The 18,013-nt window shown below is 47.4% G+C and overlaps 4 protein-coding genes across 10 annotated transcripts in view; 3 read left to right on the top strand and 1 right to left on the bottom strand.

The window, feature by feature from the left end:
* Positions 1–3,740, top strand: part of DHX33 (DEAH-box helicase 33) — a 31,053-nt gene extending 27,313 nt beyond the window's left edge. Inside the window, exon 12 of the mRNA XM_007102815.4 lies at positions 2,362–3,740. Within this exon, the coding sequence (XP_007102877.2) occupies positions 2,362–2,670 (309 nt within the window). The 3' untranslated portion in view covers positions 2,671–3,740. The remainder of the gene's footprint in view (positions 1–2,361) is intronic.
* Positions 3,741–5,526: 1,786 nt separating this feature from the next.
* Positions 5,527–10,582, top strand: C1QBP (complement C1q binding protein). The gene is made up of 6 exons (XM_024127955.2): positions 5,527–5,862; positions 6,476–6,626; positions 8,314–8,407; positions 9,585–9,680; positions 9,941–10,063; positions 10,202–10,582. The coding sequence occupies exons 1-6, from the start codon at positions 5,640–5,642 to the stop codon at positions 10,349–10,351; spliced, it is 837 nt and encodes a 278-aa protein (XP_023983723.1). The 5' UTR covers positions 5,527–5,639; the 3' UTR covers positions 10,352–10,582.
* A 66-nt stretch (positions 10,583–10,648) lies between these two features.
* Positions 10,649–17,981, bottom strand: RPAIN (RPA interacting protein). 7 transcript variants are annotated; one of them, XM_007102820.3, is made up of 7 exons: positions 17,747–17,910; positions 15,701–15,871; positions 14,624–14,684; positions 12,522–12,633; positions 12,308–12,371; positions 11,113–11,253; positions 10,649–10,796 (listed from the first exon to the last, which is right to left on the bottom strand). In XM_007102820.3, exons 1-7 carry the CDS (start codon positions 17,825–17,827, stop codon positions 10,767–10,769), a joined length of 660 nt encoding a protein of 219 aa, XP_007102882.1. In that variant the 5' UTR covers positions 17,828–17,910; the 3' UTR covers positions 10,649–10,766. The 7 variants fall into 7 exon arrangements, with proteins under 7 accessions (XP_007102882.1, XP_007102881.1, XP_028354556.1 ...); XM_007102819.4 differs by having other exon boundaries at positions 10,649–11,253; positions 17,747–17,981; XM_028498756.2 differs by lacking the exon at positions 10,649–10,796 and having other exon boundaries at positions 11,169–11,738.
* Positions 17,909–18,013, top strand: part of NUP88 (nucleoporin 88) — a 30,363-nt gene continuing 30,258 nt past the window's right edge. The window contains exon 1 of the mRNA XM_007102816.4: positions 17,909–17,996. The gene's annotated coding sequence lies outside the window, so the exon portion shown is untranslated. The remainder of the gene's footprint in view (positions 17,997–18,013) is intronic.

Raw genomic sequence — 18,013 nt, 5'->3', positions numbered from 1 at the left:
TTTTTCTTTCTCAAGATTGCTTTGGCTATTCAGGGTCTTTTGCGTTTCCATACGAATTGTAAAATTTTTTGTTCTAATTCTGTGAAGAATGCCATTGGTAGTTCAATAGGGATTGCATTGACTCTATAGATTGCTTTGGGTAGTATAGTCATTTTCATGATATTGGTTCTTCCAATCCAAGAACATGGTATATTTCTCCATCTGTTTATGTCATCTTTGATTTCTTTCATCAGTGTTTTATAGTGTTCTGAGTACAAGTCTTCCCCCTCCTTAGGCAGGTTTATTCCTGGGTATTTTATTCTTTTTGTTGTGATGGTAAATGGGATTGTTTCCTTAATTCCTCTCTCTGATTTTTTTGTTGTTAGTGTATAGTAATGCCAGAGATTTCTGTGCATTAATTTTGCATCTTGCAACTTTACCAAATTCATTGATTAGTTCTAGTAGTTTTCTGGTAGCATCTTTAGGATTCTCTATGTATAGTATCATGTCATCTGCAAACAGAGACAGTTTTACTTCTTCTTTTCCAATTTGTATTCCTTTTATTTCTTTTTCTTCTCTGATTGCGGTGGCTAGGGCTTCCAAAACTATGTTGAATAAGAGTGGCGAGAGTGGACATTCTTGTCTTGTTGCTGATCTTAGTGGAAATACTTTCAGTTTTTCACCATTGAGTATGATGCTTGCTGTGGGTTTGTCATATATGACCTTTATTATGTTGAGGTAGTTTCCCTCTATGCCCATTTTCTGGAGAGTTTTTATCATAAATGAGTGTTGAATTTTGTCAAAAGCTTTTTCTGCGTCTATTGATTTGATCATATGGTTTTTATTCCTTAATTTGTTAACGTGGTGTATCACATTGATTGATTTGCATATATTGAAGAATCCTATGGGATGAAGCAAAAGCACTTCTAAGAGGGAAGTTTATAGCAATTCAATCTCACCTCAAGAAACAAGAAAAATCTCAAATAAACAATCTAACCCTACGCTTAAAACAACTAGAGAAAGGAGAACAAAGAAAACCCAAAGTCAGTAGAAGGAAAGAAATCATAACAGTCAGAGGAGAAATAAATGAAATAAAAATGAAGAAAACAATAGCAAAGATCAATAAAACTAAAAGCTGGTTCTTTGAGTAGATAAACAAAATTGATAAACCCTTAGCCAGGCGCATCAACAAAAAAAGGGAGAGGACACAAATCAATAAAATTAGAAATGAAAAAGGAGAAATCACAACTGACACCACAGAAATGCAAAGGATTACTATATGCCAGTTGAAACCGTAATTAAAAATCTTCCAACAAACAAAAGTTCAGGACCAGATGGCTTCCAGAAAAAGATATCACCAAAAAAGAAAATTATAAACCAATATCACTGATGAACATAGATGCAAAAATCCTGAACAAAATACTAACAAACAGAATCCAACAGCACATTAAAAGGATCATACACCATGATAAAATTTTCTTTTTAAAACAAAATGTATTAACACTTTGTTTTGCAATTTTCCACTTGGAGTACTTCTTGAATACTTTGTGTCTTGCTGTGCCTGTCTTGCGGTGCCCGCATATGTCTATCTCGTTCTTTTTAGTGACTTCATAGCGTTTCACTGTATTCACTACAGTTTATTTAGCCAAGCCCCTCATGGTGGTCATTTAGGTTGTGCTATAGTGATCATGTTTGTGCTCCAGTACACACAGAATGAACTTTTAGACGGGGAATTTAGATTTTGATAGACATTGCCAAATCATCAACCAACAAGTTTCCTATCAGCTTATATTCCCTCTTAGAGGACATAATGTTTATATATTCAATGGCTCTATGACGCACCACATTTTACCTCAAAGGTGGGGTTGTTTGTGTTCGCGTTCTCCCGCGTCGAGCACTGAGAGAGTGTCTGCTTTTTGCTGCCGTGAGCACCTCTGTGGTGACTGTCTTTATGTGTAAGGCGTCTTTTGAGACAGCCCACGGCACGGACCGCCCGCACGTCCCTAGGGGACAGTGGTCACCCTTACCCAGGCCTGTGCCTGATGCCAGCGGCCCATTGTTAGCACTAAAGTGACTTCTTCTCATAGTAGCATGTTGTGTCCTGCATTATACACATTTTTCCAACCCTTCTTGTACTTGAACAGCTTTCCTGCCAGACCATCCCTTGGCTTCGTGAGTTCCCTCATTTTCTCTTGACAGTAGACATGGTGCTCCTCCACCAGCGCTGATCTCAGGCGTCGCAGGCAGCCGCCCGGGTGTCAGCCTCCACCGTGGGCCCTGCACCCTGGACTGCGCTGGGGGCGCGTGGCTCCATCCACCATGGGTGGTGGCACAGTACTCACGTCTGGGGTCTTCTCCATGTCTCACTTCCTCCCGAACCAGATGTCCATGCCGATCCTGTCGTCACGAGGGGACACAGAGAGCATCCGCCACTGCCTGGCACACAGCCTCTTCATGAGCACCGCCGAGCTGCAGCCCGACGGGTCCTATGCCACCACGGACACCCACCAGCCGGTGGCCATCCACCCCTCGTCTGTCCTCTTCCACTGCAAGCCGGCCTGCGTGGTGTACACGGAGCTGCTCCTCACCAACAAGCGCTACATGCGCGACCTGTGCGCCGTGGACGCCGAGTGGCTGTACGAGGCTGCCCCCGACTTCTTCAGGAGGAAGCTGCGGGCCTCCAGGAGCTGAGCTGCCCGGGGCGGGAGTCGGCCGCGGCCGGCCTCGCCGCGGGCTCTCAGGCTGGCACCCGTAACGGGCGGATCATGCCCGGCCTCTGGGAGCTTGAGAGCATCTTTGTCTAAACTCCTCGGAATGAACCTAGCGACCTTGGAGACTTCAAAATGATGCTTTCAGTTCTCGCTGGGCGACTTTGGGTGACTTAGTTAACTTCTGAGCCTCAGTTTCCCTATCTGCCAAGTGGGGGTGATAACGATAATACCTACAGGGTTGGGGTCATGAGGTTTAGAGCAAATGAAAGTACCCAGAGCTGTGCCTGCCCACGATAAACACGCTCGGTTGGTGTTACTGCTTTTCTCCATGATGTCAGTCAGGTACCACAAAACCCCCTGAGTTCTCGAGACTGAGGGGGCTCGTCTGGACAGGGGACCACCAGAGGTCACAGAGCTGTTGACCTTGGATCTGTTTCAGCTACTATCTGCATGAAGTTTTATAACAGAAAACAGAAGAGATTAACTTCTGTTTCAGGAGGGAGATGCTTTCGGACCATAAACACTTGAGCCTAAGGAGTGTCTCTGAGCTGAGCTTAAGGCATTTCTCCTCTGGCCCTGCGGGTGGGCGGAGGTGAGAACACAGGCAGCTTTGGCTCATCCATCACCTCATCTAGTGTTTATGTTCTTTTATCTTATTTATTTCCTGTGATCATTTTTCCTTCTTAGGGACCTGGGGACAGCCTGGCTTTGCCACTCGCCCCTCTCTAGCCCTCATTTTCCACAGCTGTCAGAGGGGATTAGAGGGTCTCCACAGTCTCTTCCTGTTTTCATATTTTGAGGAGGGAAAAGACACCCAAAGTCCTTCTTAGCTATTTAATTATCAAAAGCAAATAATCTTTCCCCAGAGAATGCTATGCCCTAGAAGATGCCAAGATTTAGCCCTTTTATTGTGCTTAATTGGTCAGAACACACGTGCAGTATTTTGGTTATTCCTTTATTTAATAGAGGCCTAGGATGTTGAGGGTTCAAAGGTATTGGTAAAAGAAAATATTGTATTTTTAATAAAACGTTCATCATGCTGGTAAAAAATTGGGAGTGGGATAATTTATTATGTTCCTCAGCAAATTATGTAGAGTTATTCTCGGGGGCAAGTAAAATTTAGCTTTGAATCATTTATGTGCAGCTCAAGTACCTGAACCATTTCAGGAAATGTATATTTTTTCTGAGCAGGAATAAGGGGTAAATAGCTTCTATGTTTCTGTACAGAAATATATTTATCACTAAAATTCTGGTAGAGTTTTCATACAGTAGTTTTTTATCGGGCTTTTTAAAAAGTTAGCTTTTAACGTAGCTGCTCAGGGATTAAATCAGATTGGAAAAGCCGGTCTGACTCTCCATATTACTACAAAGAAATACATGGTTGTTTACATTGAGCTTCATGGGATAGATAAGTACACGTTGAACTTTCTTAAGAAAGTTCAATGTTTCACAGTGATGTTGCAATCTAACCTTGAGCTACTCTTTCCAATCCTACAATCTCCAGTGGTGTGCCACCTTTTTTCCAACCTGTGAGATCCATATCTAGGTGAATCACTAGCTCCCTTGAGCAGCTTCATGTAAATAGATGCACTCCAAGCAGATCACATGCCTCAGATGTTTGTCTTCTGCTTCTGGTAATCGTGGAGTGTGAAACCTCCAGAGCAGCATAGATCTAAGAACTGCCAACACCCAGTTCTTGGTAAAAACCTTTGGTAAAGAGATGCCAGAACGGAGACAAGTTTTTGCTCTGTGGATAAGACTGGTTATGTACTGTGATGCATAAATCCATTTAATCCAGCTGTCAAGAAACGCTTAGAACTGTGGCCACGCATCTAAGATACCATTCCTTGTGCATAGAAGGAAACACTGCACCTGTGGGGAAGCAAGAATTTTATTATATTTTATTTGATCAGAATATTATAACTTGCAGCAAAAAAAATCTAGTTGGTTCAGGTTTATGTTGTATTTTGAGAGTCTGTTCTTGTTCAAACAGAGATAGCTCTAAAGAAGCACTGGCTCTTGTATATAATGCTCACATTTGCACATGACTATCAAATCCATTAAAAGTGAATCTTGTACATGTGTGAGGCTTCTTTCTTGGGTCTCCTTTCCCTTATTCACAGAATGCTGTTTAGAATATATTAAGTATGTCTTATCTTTGCCACTTGATTTGGGAAGACTTACTTTCTTGCTACCTTATATATCTTATGTGTCCTGGTAAGGTAGGAACATTAGTTCTTAACCTAAATTGAATGTAAGGTGTGGCTTCTTGCCCCCAGAAAAATAATGTCCCATCAGAACCTGGGTGTAAGGTTGGAGGGTTGCAGGAATTAACCAGGGCTCTTGCCTTTAGGAGCTCCGGGTCTGGTGGGGGTGAGGGTCAGCTGCCAGGTAAACCAGCAGTGCCAGGAGGTTTCTGCTGAGAAAAGAATGAAGCGCGGGGGCCGGGTCGCACAGGCATGAGTCTGTTTTTCAGGTAAGAGAGGAGGAAGTTCCAGGAAGGCCTCCTATGGGAGGTGATCCCGGAGGCTGGTCTTTGGGAGTTGGTGGTGGCAAGAGTGCATTCCACGAAGTCATAGAAAGCCTGGCCGTGCTTGAGAACAGTAGATGGAAATTTGGAGAGTGTAAGCAAGCCACTGGAGAGAACGGATGCTGGCCAATTAAACAGCAAGCCTGGGACACCAGACTCAGGCCGACTCAGCTAAAGAAGTTCAGGAATCGGATTCCAGGCCTCCCTGGGAGGCCACACCGGAGGCCACCGGCAGAGGGCGCATTCCCGCCCGCTGTGCCTTCGGTCTGCAAAGCGGCGGCGCGGAAGCACTTCCCGGGACGGGGCGGGACTTCCGGCGGCGGCCCTAGATCTAGGGGGCGCAGTGGCGAAGAGTCGTCGCTCTTGCCGAGAGTTGTCTTTCCTATCCGCACGTGTCCGCCGCCGCCTCCGCTGCAAAGATGCTGCCGCTGCTGCGCTGCGTGCCCCGCGTCCTGGGCACCGCTGTTGCTGGCATCCGCGCCGCCGCGCCCTCCCTGCCGCTGCTGCAGCCCGCGTCCAGGCCGTGCGCCCGGCCCTTCGGGCTGCTGAGCGTGCGCGCGGGGTCGGTGCAGTTGCCCGGGCTCCTGCGGCCTTGGGGGCCCTGCGGCTGCGGCTGCGGCTGCGGCGGACTGCACACCGAAGGTAAGACTCGTGCTCGTGGGCCGGGGGAGTGAGGGAGCAGGGCCTGGGTGGGGCGGGGGGTCCGGGACGAGGAAGTGTAGACCACGCGTGGACGGCCCGGAACCGCCCCCGAAGTCCAGCACATTTTCCCACTTATCGGCGACCAGCGGGTTAAACCCACGCGTGATCGCATTTCCCGTCTTCCCCTACCTCTGTTTCACTTTGCGGGGAGAGATGCTGTAAAGCCCTGGAGGCCGACTCTATTCTCAGTCTCTCGAAAATGGAACTTTGCGAAAGCCCAAGGTCGCGGTTGGAAGTAGCGTGTTGTTGTCTGTTGGCAAGTGAAAGAGGGTAATTGCGAATTTTTCTTGCTTTATTTTGAAACGTGGTAAGGAGTTCATTGCTGGGAATCACTTTTCCGGAATCCGAGCTTAGCTTCCCACTGATAGCTTACGGCATTTTTACAGATGAGGAAACTGAGGCTTAACGGAAATGAGTTGGGTTAAGTTCCCAGAGCCACCGTTAAGAGCAGAAGTATTAGAAACAGCCCAAATCCAGGTCTCTGGTTGTAGTAACCTGGGTCGTTTTCCGTTTTAGACTGATTGGCTCTTTCTGTAACTTATTTCCATTGTAGGGGACAAAGCTTTTGTTGAATTCCTCAATGATGAGATTAAGGAGGAAAAGAAGATACAGAAGTATAAGTCTCTCCCCAAGATGTCTGGAGGTTGGGAGCTGGAAGTGAATGGGACAGAAGCCAAGTTAGTGCGGAAAGTTGCTGGAGAAAAGTAAGTACCGGGGGGCCTATGGACTCCAGGGAACCAAATCCATGACCCTGCAGGACCTGCCCTGACTCATCCACGACAGCCGTTAGTGAAGGCAGGTACTTAACAGACACGTGGTTTCCGAGAGATCGTAGGATTCACTAGGATAACTTCATAAGCTCCAGGTCGTTCATTCACTGCACACTTAGGTGCTGTGGTAGTTAATAAGGAGATGGTAAGCAAGTAGCACCCAAGCCAAGTCGCTGGGAGCCTACTGGACCAGTAGAGGCGTCAGTCGCCAAACCCTTGCTGGTGAGGGAAGCTATGCCTTGCCGAAATCTAGGCGTGCAAATTCAGAAATTCTGACGGCACCGACAGAATCTCAGATTTGCGATGCTGACTTACTATACTACAGGCTCTGGCTGAGGAAAACAAAGCTCCTGCTCTGTTTATAGTTGAGAAAGCAAGATAAGGGTGGGGTTGCCGTATAGTAAGGGTCACCATGAGAAAGATGGGAAGACTCTGACCTGCTTAAGCTGTTTGTGATCTACTTTGAGTGAATTTTTGTATATGCTGTGAAGCAGGGTTCTGGTTTTTTTGTTTTGTTTTGGTGGTGTAGTGTTTTTCCCCTCGTAGGTCAATCATGTATTCTGTAACGTGACCTAAACCACTTTCCTGGGGTAAGTCATAGGCAGTTTGGGGCCATTATAAGTAATGTTCTAATGAACATAACTGCATTTCTGTGCCCAGGCGTCAGCTTGGTCCGCACTGTTGCAGATTAGACAGATTTTGTGGCTGAACCTCAAACCTCAAACTGGCGAGGCAGCCAGTGAGCACAGCTCCCAAGGGGAGTGGGTACAGTGCACTGGTGTCTGCAACCCAGCAGTGCTCGTTCCCGATCCCTCCATTTTAGATTCAAATTTTGGAACATGACATGTCCGGTGAAGCTTCTTGCAACTTAAAATCGTCATTAGTTGGTGTCTGTGGCCTGCTTTGCGATTATAAAACTTCCCACAACTGCTCTGAGGAATGAGCCTGTCCTGCAGCATGTTCTTTTATTTTTTTGGCGGTGCCCTGTGTCTTGCAGGATCCTAGTTCCCCATCCAGGGATAGAACCCAGGCCACGGCAGTGAAAGCGCTGGGTCCTAACCACCGGACCACCAGGGAGGTCCCCGGCAAGTGTTGCTCTTTGTGAGGCCTCCCCTTCCTGGGGCCAGGGCTGCTCTCCATCCTCAGCTGAGGCCACAGCCCTCCAGTGCACCTTCTTCCCTTCCTCTCGGGCAGATTTTCTTCTAACGGAGAAAAGCTTTTAAAGGAGGCTTCTGCCCGCTGCCCCCAGCTTCTCAGCTGCTCACCGCTGGAAGGTGCCCTGGAAAGACGAGGGTGGCAGTGTCAGTTGGCTGTGGCCAGGAGGGAGCCAGTGGACACAGGTTGGCAGTGAGCCCTGGATGCTGGCCTGGTGACAGGAGCCCACACATGACTGTATTTGGCTGAGGAACAAGTGCCTGACTGACTTCCAGCAGCCAGCACGTAGTAGGCCCACTTCAGACCTGCTGAACCTATCCGTGGATGGGACGCGGGCACCCGCCTTTTGGAAGTTCCGCAAATCACAGGTGCATTGTTTCAGCAGCATTTTTAACTGTAGCAAGCCTCGGTATTTCCTCCTCAGTTAAGAGGACGTCCTCTGTTGTGTTTTCTCTTGCCTTTCTAGGGTCACTGTCACTTTCAACATTAACAATAGCATCCCACCCGCATATGATGGGGAGGAGGAACCCTCCGAAGGGCAGAAGGTTGAGGAACAGGAGGTAAGTTTGTAACACTGTAACCAGCCTGTACCTCCGAGTTCTTACAGGCTATTCTGGGGGCTTGGAGAAGGAGCATTGGTTTTTGTTTTGTTTAAATTCTCTTAACACTAGGAGAGAAGGCAAAGGACAGCCATCCTTGGGCCTTTTCTTGTAGAGCACCAGAACTGCGTGGCCCCTTTTCTTTCCCAGGGGCGAAGTAAATTGTTACCTTTAGGCTTAGGCTTTATAATTTGCCCTGTGTGCACTTACTTAATAGAAAGGAATTGAAACTGTCTTAACCCTTCCCATGACCGGGAGGTAAATTATCATCTGCAGTGTTTCCAAGTGAGGAACGCCCTCACACGTCCCAGGCTGGTGAGAAACACCAGGTAGGGGCATCAGAGACTTTGGCAGGGTCTCTCCTTAAGGTGCTGCCCTTCTTGGTTGGACCTGGATGGTGCTCGGTCTTCAGACATTTTAGGAAGCAGTGTGCCCAGCCAAGAAACCAGCCAGTGTGAGGGCCACAGGCTCCCCAGGCTTTCTGGCTGGGTTGGCATGGTATTGTCTCACGACCCAGCTCAGCTCCCTGGAGCGCTGGCCCGGCACTAGGACTGCCCCACCCCCAACACACACACTGGCTGGCTCACCCTCAAAGGGGGGGTTGCTGTGCTTTAGCCAGAGGCGCCAGCCTCTGGTCCTGGGCTATAATAAAGGAAGATCCCGAAACAGCTGGGAAGGGATTTTGGAGCTTTAGGCCAGCTTTGTAGTGTATGGATGTAGAAGAAGGCCCGGGAAGATTAGGTTAATTGGCACTCTCGCTGGGGCTAGAGTTCAGATTTCCTGATTCTAACCTTGTAGAATTAGGTTAGAACCTAGTATGTATTAGGTTCTAATATGTAACCTTGTATGTTCTTTAAACAAGTAGCGTGGCTAAGAGAAGTGAAATGCTGTACTAAATACATGATACTCTGCCATCCAAAAAATAGTCTACAACTCTAGAAAGGATCCTCAGGATGGGTTCAGCCCAGTCTGCCTGAACAAGCTGGTACGTGGCTTTAATACTCTGTGTTAAAAGATCCTAGGCTCCTTATTTGGGAACACCATAGCGTAGCAGTGGCCATCAGACCCCCTGAACTGAGACCTTCGGTCCAGACCCCTGCCAACAGAGACATTGACTGACTCGTTCTTGTTTCCCCAGCCTGAATTGACGTCCACTCCCAATTTTGTGGTTGAAGTTGTAAAGGATGGTAGCAACAAGGCCCTTGTGCTGGACTGTCACTATCCGGAAGATGAGGTATGTAGAGTGGAGTGCTGGCAGCCCTGGGGACAAGGAGGGCCTCCGGGGACCTTCCTGGTCCCATTTAGCGGACACTAACATTTTCTAGCTTAGACCAGCAAAACTGGGAAGACTGGGGGGGGGGGGGGTGGGAGGGGGGCGGTGAGGGAGCAAGGTTAAAATCTGAGTTTCAAGCTATAAATAGTCCCTTTGCTTTGCATGAGTCTGGCTTGTCCTGGGAAACCTTTCAGTTTTCCCCGAATATTGTCTCTTGTCAGATTGGACAAGAAGAGGAGGACCAGAGTGACGTGTTCTCCATCAAGGAGGTGAGCTTTCAGTCCACCGGCGATTCCGACTGGAAGGACACAAATTACACGCTCAGCACGGACTCCCTGGACTGGGTGAGTGCTCGATACGGTGATGGCACTCTTGGGCCTCGCGGGGGAGCGTCTAGTCCAAGGCCACACAAAGAAGCATCTTCGTAAGTGTCTCAGGTGCCTTTTTCTTTTTTTTTTTTTCACTAATGTTTCTCCTTTTAGGGCTTATACGACCACCTAATGGACTTCCTTGCGGACCGAGGGGTGGACAACACTTTCGCTGATGAGTTGGTAGAGCTCAGCACAGCCCTGGAGCACCAGGAGTACATTACTTTTCTCGAAGACCTCAAAGGTTTTGTCAAAAGCCAATAGAGAAGACGAGGTGCCAAACACCTTCATTTTACGGCAGGCTTTGGCCAGTGAACAACACCTACTCTGAAGCCAGACCCACATGCTTCGAAATGGTTTTCATCCCAATATCATGGAAAATAATTCAATATTAACTTATTTCTGTTGCCTCTTATTTACCATTTATTCTCCACAAACCTGTTATTTCTAGATTTTTGTATAACGTAATGATGGACAATAAAATCTCCAAGGTGATTTATCTTTTCTGTTTCTACTCCTTCCCTTTCAATCTGCATTACGAAACAACACAAAGAACAGAGAAAACTTTGAAACGTTTTAATACAAAATAAGTTATAAATGAAAGATGTGTATTTACAAGGCCCCTTCTCAAGACAGAACTTGTTTCCAGCCCAGTGGATCATGTGCCTCAGGGCTGGCTCTAGAGGATCACAGCCCAGGTATCACAAGCCTGAATTTAAATAGAAAAGAGTTAGCTTAAATTATATTCCAGTCACAAAAGTAATCTCAATATATGGTTAACAGTTGTAACCAGTAATGACATTTATGCTGCTCCTTCCACGACCTGGGCTGCCTGTGTCCCTTCCCCTTTCGGGGAATGATTGGCCTTTTTAACTGAAGTGACTTCACTTTTCTATGCGAGTAAAGTTCCTCAGAGAATGAACTGCATTTTTAAACATTTACCTCTTTGTAAGCTATTTCTACCAGGGTGGGAATAAAACCAACCACTGACCCGCTTTTACCACTGGGTCCCGTGGGAGGCTTACCAGACAGCTCATGAGAAGACTGGACTTGGCCTCTGTTCCTTCAGTGACCGAAAATGCCGGCGTGTGGGGACAATGTGCGCCGTGCTCGTTCACGCTGTCTTCTAAACAGGCGCGAAGCTTCTGCTCTGTCACCGCTGGAGACTGAAAACTAGCCAAGTTAAGCTACAAGCTAACCTTAGTCGTCTCACAGTCAACAGGCTGAAAATCCCGACTCCTCATCCCATCCTGTAACTCTGGCTCGCTCTGATGGCTTGATTCCTCGGACCTTTAAAAACGCCCATGGTCGTGCTAAGAGGATCTCTTAAATAACGTGCATCTAGCTAACCGCCTCTCCAGATGGACCAGTGCTCTCCGCTCGTGCCGTAAGCGATGCTGCTTGCCGCGCCGGGAACGTGCGGAGCTAGGCGGCTTCCCAGCCTGCCTGTGTTTCTGCCTCTACCAGCCAAGTGTACCCTTACCAAGAGCCAGTGCTGCTTGGTCCTCCGTCTGTCTGTGCTAGCTGAACTTGCTATTGTAACTGACTGATTTAATTATCTACTATGTAAACCAATGAAATAAGAGGTTGAAACAAAGTTGTGTTTTTGTGATAAGTGGAATATTGAAGGAACAGTCAAAAAGATGAGTCCCTAAAAAAAAAAAGGTGTTGAATTAGGTAAAAGATGGGGAGGAAAAATGCTGAAGTGCGCTCAGCTTCTTGATGCACTTTACAGAAACAAAACAGGAAATGCTAGACTATGCGCTTTAAGAGCAGTTTACCAAAAACGAAAAACACAAAAAACCTCAGCTCTCCAATCAGCAGAGCCTCGCTCAAGGACTGGCAAATAAGTGTGTATGTTTAAAACTTCCTATAAGATGTTTCATTTGTATAATTTACCACTTCAACGAACTGGCAGACTTTTAGCCACAACATGTCAGATAAGAGGGCTCCTATGTTTTAAGACCACTGATACGTAAAATTCTGAATACAGCTGTGTCTCCATATATGGAAAATTTTTATGGAAATCAGATACAAGTGTTTCCAGTTCTAAACTGGGCTTTCTATAAAGCTCTTAAGCAGCGGTACATTCATAAGTACCTCACAAATATGCTGTCTGTATTCTCACCATGGATGATTACAAGCTACCAGTGTGAACTGAACATGAAGTTGGGAAGAGATCTGTGCAGAGGTGACACGATCTGTGTGAGGAACACTCACATGAGATGGGATGTACAGGCCACACTGACACATGACCACACCGCTTGCTACTCTCAGATTGTACCTGGAAGCAGAATTGGGATCCCAGAGCATTACGGCCAGCAGACCTGGATCCCCCAACCTTCCCAGAAAATAGATTTTGGGGGAAATTCCACTCACCTTGGAGTGTGGGGTGGGAACAAATAACGCTGAAAAAAGTTGTGAAAACTCTTACTTTGTACACACAGGACAGATGAGGGAGTTTGCTTCCCACTCGGCCAGCATGACGCTGAGACACTTTTCATCAAACTGCAAGCTCTTCTCGTACTCGCTGATGATGGACTGTTCTGCAAGGCAAAGGACAGCTGGTGTGTTTCACCGCACGTCACCTGGGTCGCCCTGTCCTGAGTGCTAAGCTTCACTTTCAAAGGCATCATCCACACAAGAGAAATATGCGGGCAAAATCACACTACCAATCGCTAGATATTTACTGCTCAGGCTTCATCTTGTTGGACCTTTCCCCTCCTGTCTGTCCTCTCCTTGTGAAGTGATGAGGCTAAGAGACAAAGAGACAACTTTCACACCCATCTCCAGAGGCCACAGGGGCAGAGATGAAGAGTGTCAGGGTCCCAGGAGCAGCTGGAGAACGCGGACGCTGACGGCTTCGGACGCCAGGCCCACCTGGCTGAGTCTAAGGTGAGCTGTTCGCCAGTGTCCCCAGACTCAGGCTCTGTGTTGTTCAGAACGTGTGTAGCAAACATGCAACAAGCCCTAGTACTTAGTAGGCCTGGGGTACAAAGATGAAAAAGGCTGGTCCCTGCTCTTGATGAGCTCACCATCTAGACTTCGGAGCAGGGGTCAGCAAACCACAGCCCACAGGCCATTCCAGCCCGCCTAACATTTTTAATTTTTAAAATAATTTTTGGCCACGTCACAGGGCACGCAGGATCTTAGTTTCCCGACCAGGGATCGAACCCGTGCCCCTGCAGTGGAAGCGTGGCATCTTAACCACTGGACCGCCAGGGAGGTCCCCCACCTTCCATTTTTTAAGTAAAGTTATAATGGAACAGCCACGCTCATTTGGTTTATGTATGGGCTATAGCTGTTTTCACGCTACAACAGCAGAACTAAGTAGCAGCAATAGCCTAGATATTTACTATCCGGCAAACACAGAAAGTTTGCCAACCTCTATTCTAGAGGGTTCCTTATGACTGAGTATGGCAGAACACAGCAAATGCTTATCACTACAGATTTTTAAATTAAATATACCCCAAGAGAAATATCTAGCGAGTCCTATGTTTCACCACTAAGATGGGTTTTGCAGGTGAGGGTAAAGAGAAGATCAATTAAAAAAGAATTAAAATCAAGGGATATACAGTCTAACTGGAGTCAACACACCAATCATAATAACTAACCTTTGTATAGCACTGTGTGTCCAATGCTGTTTTAAGTTCTTTATATGTATGGACTTCTTCACTACTACTTCCTTATTTTAAAGATGAGGAAACAGGCACAGGGAGATTAAGTGCTTTGCCCAGCACCACACAAGCTAAAGTGGTAAAGCTGAGAAGTGAATCTGAGCAGTCGAGGCCAAGAGTTCATGCTCTTGCACCCTCAAGATAATAGCTATTGTGTATTGAAAACTTTCTATATGCCAGGCACTGCTCTAAGTCTACACATGTTAGTTAAGCCTACAAATAGTTTTGTAGTTTTACCGAGTCAGTCTGTTATCTCTATTTAACAGATGACAAAAACTAAGCCGAATCAAGATAGGGCTATGTGAAATAAATGACTTAATTATATAAGGTGCTAAATTATGCACTCTGTGGTGCTATGATTCCGCAGGAAGGGGACGGTCACAAGACCCTGGGGAGTCAGTAAAGAACAGATACAAGAGAAGGTACTTAAATTAGGTAGCGCAAGAGATCTGATCATGCACTATCCTGCAAGGTGACAGGATTACTACTAATCTATTAACAGGGAGGTACTGTCGGACAGTATAGACACGGGAACTGGACTCACAAAACTGATTTTACTTCCCAACTCCACCACCAGCTGTGCAACCTGTGTAAGACACCACTCTCTCCTGTCTCACGCTACCTGGTAGGGGCATCATAAGGAGAGAGCCATAGCACGGAAGGAGAGGTCTGAGCACAAGGCCTGGAAACAAGACTATTATTATTGGGAAGACAGCCAAGACCTTAGAGTAAAAACAGAGACTTCTGGACACTCGACTGAAGATGGAAATAATGAGTTAAAAACATTCTGTTCGGAAAAAAAACATCAGCATTAGAGCAGCTAGAGATATAGGCAGGAAGAACTATTCTTAGACTTCACCTTGATCAATCAGCTCCTGTTGGATTTCCTCCAGCACGGCCAGGTCCAGCGGCTCCTCCAACTGCAAGAGAAAGTAGGGTCAGCAGAGGTTTGAAGTTATGATCAGCTGACAAGACCCACAATGATTCACACTTGGAGGCTGGCTTGAAGAACACAGATTTAACTGAGGAAATCAACCCAGTCCTTCTGTAGAATGTGCCGACAATGCGGTAATGTGGCCATGCTGAGAAAGGCATCAACAGATGATTAAACCAGCCAGTGACAAAATAATGGTACTACATTTGGGGGAGACAGTATAGGGTAGCAGCTAAGTATATGGCTCTGCTAAAGCTCTGTGACCATTAGAAAGTTCCTAACCTCTCTCAACCTCATTTCGGGCCTCTGTAAAGTGGGAATAAAACCCACCTGAGAGGGATATTGTGCGCACTAATTGTGATTATGTAACTCAAACATTTGGCACCATGTAGGACACACAGAAGGCAGCAAATAATGCCTCTTTATTACCGAGAGCCTTGATGTTTTCAAAGCAGTTTCCCACGTTTCTTATACTGTCCTCACGATACCGACAACATTATCTTCTTCATCTTACAAATGGGAAGACTAAAGCTCAAAGAGGCAGAGTGTTAATAGCAAAACCAGGATCAGAATTCCAGAACTACTGACTTCCAGTCCAGTGCTCTTCCTGATACATGGTAAATGGTCTTCTGCCCACACCCAGTTCCTAACCCTGGCTGAGATTAGAACCAGAAAGTTCCTGGAGACCTTTTTAAAAAGAGAGATTCCTAGCTCAGGCCTACTGAATCAAAAGTTCCAGGGGTGGAGCCAATGAGTGAAATTTCTTTCTTTTTAGTTTCGTAAGTGATTATGATGCAATGACGCAGCAGGTCGACAGCCTGGTATTTATGAACCATTAATTAATCTAGAAGAGTCTAACGTTAAAGGTAGAAGAACCTGGGTGAGAGGCCCTTAGAATCCTGATTGGGGGCTGGAGGGTGGATGGGTTAAGAGGACTTGAGGAAATAGGCAGAGAGAGGACACTGGCATCCTTGGTGCTAAAAACACATATCCCAGCCTGACCTGAGCCAAGGCCTCTGGCCGGCTCTCCACCGACTGCAAAGCATTCCACTCTTCTTCCATCACCTCCTGCACTAGAAAGGTGTTCTGAGCTCCTCCTGACATATTGCCTCCAGCCTGGCGATATTTGTTCAGGAGCCTGTACCGGCTGTTTCTCATTCTCTCCAAGCATCCCTTGGAAGAAGGAGAAAGAGGTGAGGGGGGAGAAAAGGCAATTCCGTCAAAACCAAACAAACAAAAAACACCTCTTAGATTAGTTGTTAAAACATTAAAGGAATTTTACAGACACAAAATTTCAACTCTAATCCCAACTATTGTTATTTTGGCACCTTCCTCTCCAGCCCTTATCCACATGTAGATGGGTGAAATGCTTGGGTCACGTATTTCCAGATTGACATATTTCATAGTCTATCTTTAACGCCAGCTTGCTTGATGGTTGGGTGATAATGGCGCAGCATCCGCTGTGCTAACAGGACACTTAGGTTGCTTCCTAATTCTTTTTTTGCGTGTTTTGTTTTTGTTTTAAAATAAATTTATTTATTTTATTGATTTATTTTTGGCTGCATTGGGTCTTCATTGCTGCACACAGGCTTTCTCTAGTTGTGGCGAGCGGGGGCTACTCTTCGTTGCGGTGCATGGGCTTCTCATTGTGGTGGCTTCTCTTGTTGCAGAGCATGGGCTCTAGGCACATGGGCTTCAGTAGTTGTGGCACGTGGGCGCAGTAGTTGTGGCTCACGGGCTCTAGTGCATAGGCTCAGTAGTTGTGGTGCACGGGCTTAGCTGCTCCGTGGCACGTGGGATCTTCCCGGACCAGGGCTTGAACCCATGTCCCCTGCACTGGCAGGCGGATTCTTAACCACCGCGCCACCAGGAAGTCCTGCTCTCTAATTCTTGCTACTCTAGATATGATTCTGGTAACCGCCATCCTGTACGATGATTCTCAGCTTCAGGCAATCTTGTCCCCTAGGGGACATGTGGCAATGACTGGAGACATTTTTGGTTGTCACAGCTCTAGCTGTAGGGTTACTGACATCTGGTAAGTAGAGGCCAGGGAGGCTGCTAAACATTCTACAGTCCCAGAACAGCACCCCACAACTAAGAACTATCATCTTCAAAATGTCAAGAACCAGGACTGAGAAATCCTGCTGTCGACAGTCATTTCTAGCATCAGGTTACTTTCCTGGGATATATCCACTACTTCAGAGATTCCTGGAAAGACAGGCCATAGTACTCACAGGAACCAGACTGAGCTCAGGATAGGTCAGAACTGACCGTAGGCTACAACTCTGCTAAGACTTAGTAACGGAGGCTCAGAAGAAATAGTTTGGAATAGGAAGAGAAATAATTTCCGGGATTAGAAATAATGTCTAATTATTCTGTTCCTCTGTGGAATAGACATAACGGCTCTCTCGCTTGCGGTGAGTGTACAAGGTGCCTCTCTGGTGTCCGCCGACCCGACATCAGCGGGTGATGGTGGTGCCACCGTAGAGATGTAGAGGTGCAGAGGCGCGGTCGCGATCACACTTCACACTGAAAGCAAACCCGAGTCCAAAAGGAAGGGGGCTTCCCTGGTGGCGCAGTGGTTGCGCGTCCGCCTGCCGATGCAGGGGAACCGGGTTCGCGCCCCGGTCTGGGAGGATCCCACATGCCGCGGAGCGGCTGGGCCCGTGAGCCATGGCCGCTGAGCCTGCGCGTCCGGAGCCTGCGCGTCCGGAGCCTGTGCTCCGCAACGGGAGAGGCCACAAGAGTGAGAGGCCCGCATACCACAAAAACAAACAAACAAACAAAAAAACAAAAGGAAGGCTTCCTGGGACCGGGCTGGCCCGGCCCGGGCTAATGCCACACCCAGAGGAACAGAAACTCCAGGAAGTGGCCGGGCGGTGGCCGAGGCCCGGACCTACAGGCGAGAGGCCCGGGTTCCAGGTACACCTCCACGGACACCTGCTTCACCCGGCTGGGCTGAGAGAAAAGCACGGAGGAGAGCGGTTGCCGGGACGGACTAGGGGAGTGACGACAGCCCGGCCAAGGCTTTCCAAACCCCACACTCACCTGCCTGAAAGCCTCTTTCCAAGGCGGCGAGCCCACCAGTTTATACAGCGAGCGATGCCGAGACCCTGATCCCTCTGCCATCTCCTTTTCGCGCGTGCAGAATCCCGGGAGTTGTGGTTCCTGGGTGCTGGGAATTCTGGGAAGCGTTGTCCTTCCGGCCGGCCCCACTCGGAGACAGGCTTGTGAAACCCCAGAATGGGTGACTAAAGAAGTGACATTTGTGAGGTCTGCCCAACCTGGATTGAGGGAGGTAAGTCTTGAGGGAAG

The sequence above is a fragment of the Physeter macrocephalus genome, chromosome 14 (assembly GCF_002837175.3).
Source record: "Physeter macrocephalus isolate SW-GA chromosome 14, ASM283717v5, whole genome shotgun sequence".
NCBI classification, from domain to species: Eukaryota; Metazoa; Chordata; class Mammalia; order Artiodactyla; family Physeteridae; genus Physeter; species Physeter macrocephalus.
This window is presented reverse-complemented; position numbering and strand designations above follow the sequence as displayed.

What these genes read in the sequence shown, in the direction of transcription:
- C1QBP (XM_024127955.2), top strand. Translation starts at nt 5,640, where the DNA reads ATGCTGCCGCTGCTGCGCTGCGTGCCCCGCGTCCTGGGCACCGCTGTT. An exon ending in CGGCGGACTGCACACCGAAG is followed by an intron (nt 5,863 to 6,475) that starts GTAAGACTCGTG and finishes TTTCCATTGTAG; the next exon opens with GGGACAAAGCTTTTGTTGAA. An exon ending in AGAAGGTTGAGGAACAGGAG is followed by an intron (nt 8,408 to 9,584) that starts GTAAGTTTGTAA and finishes TTGTTTCCCCAG; the next exon opens with CCTGAATTGACGTCCACTCC.
- RPAIN (XM_007102819.4), bottom strand. Translation starts at nt 17,827, where the DNA reads ATGGCAGAGGGATCAGGGTCTCGGCATCGCTCGCTGTATAAACTGGTG. An exon ending in ACAGGAGCTGATTGATCAAG is followed by an intron (nt 12,634 to 14,623) that starts GTGAAGTCTAAG and finishes TTTGCCTTGCAG; the next exon opens with AACAGTCCATCATCAGCGAG. An exon ending in ATCTGTCCTGTGTGTACAAA is followed by an intron (nt 12,372 to 12,521) that starts GTAAGAGTTTTC and finishes TTCTGCTTCCAG; the next exon opens with GTACAATCTGAGAGTAGCAA.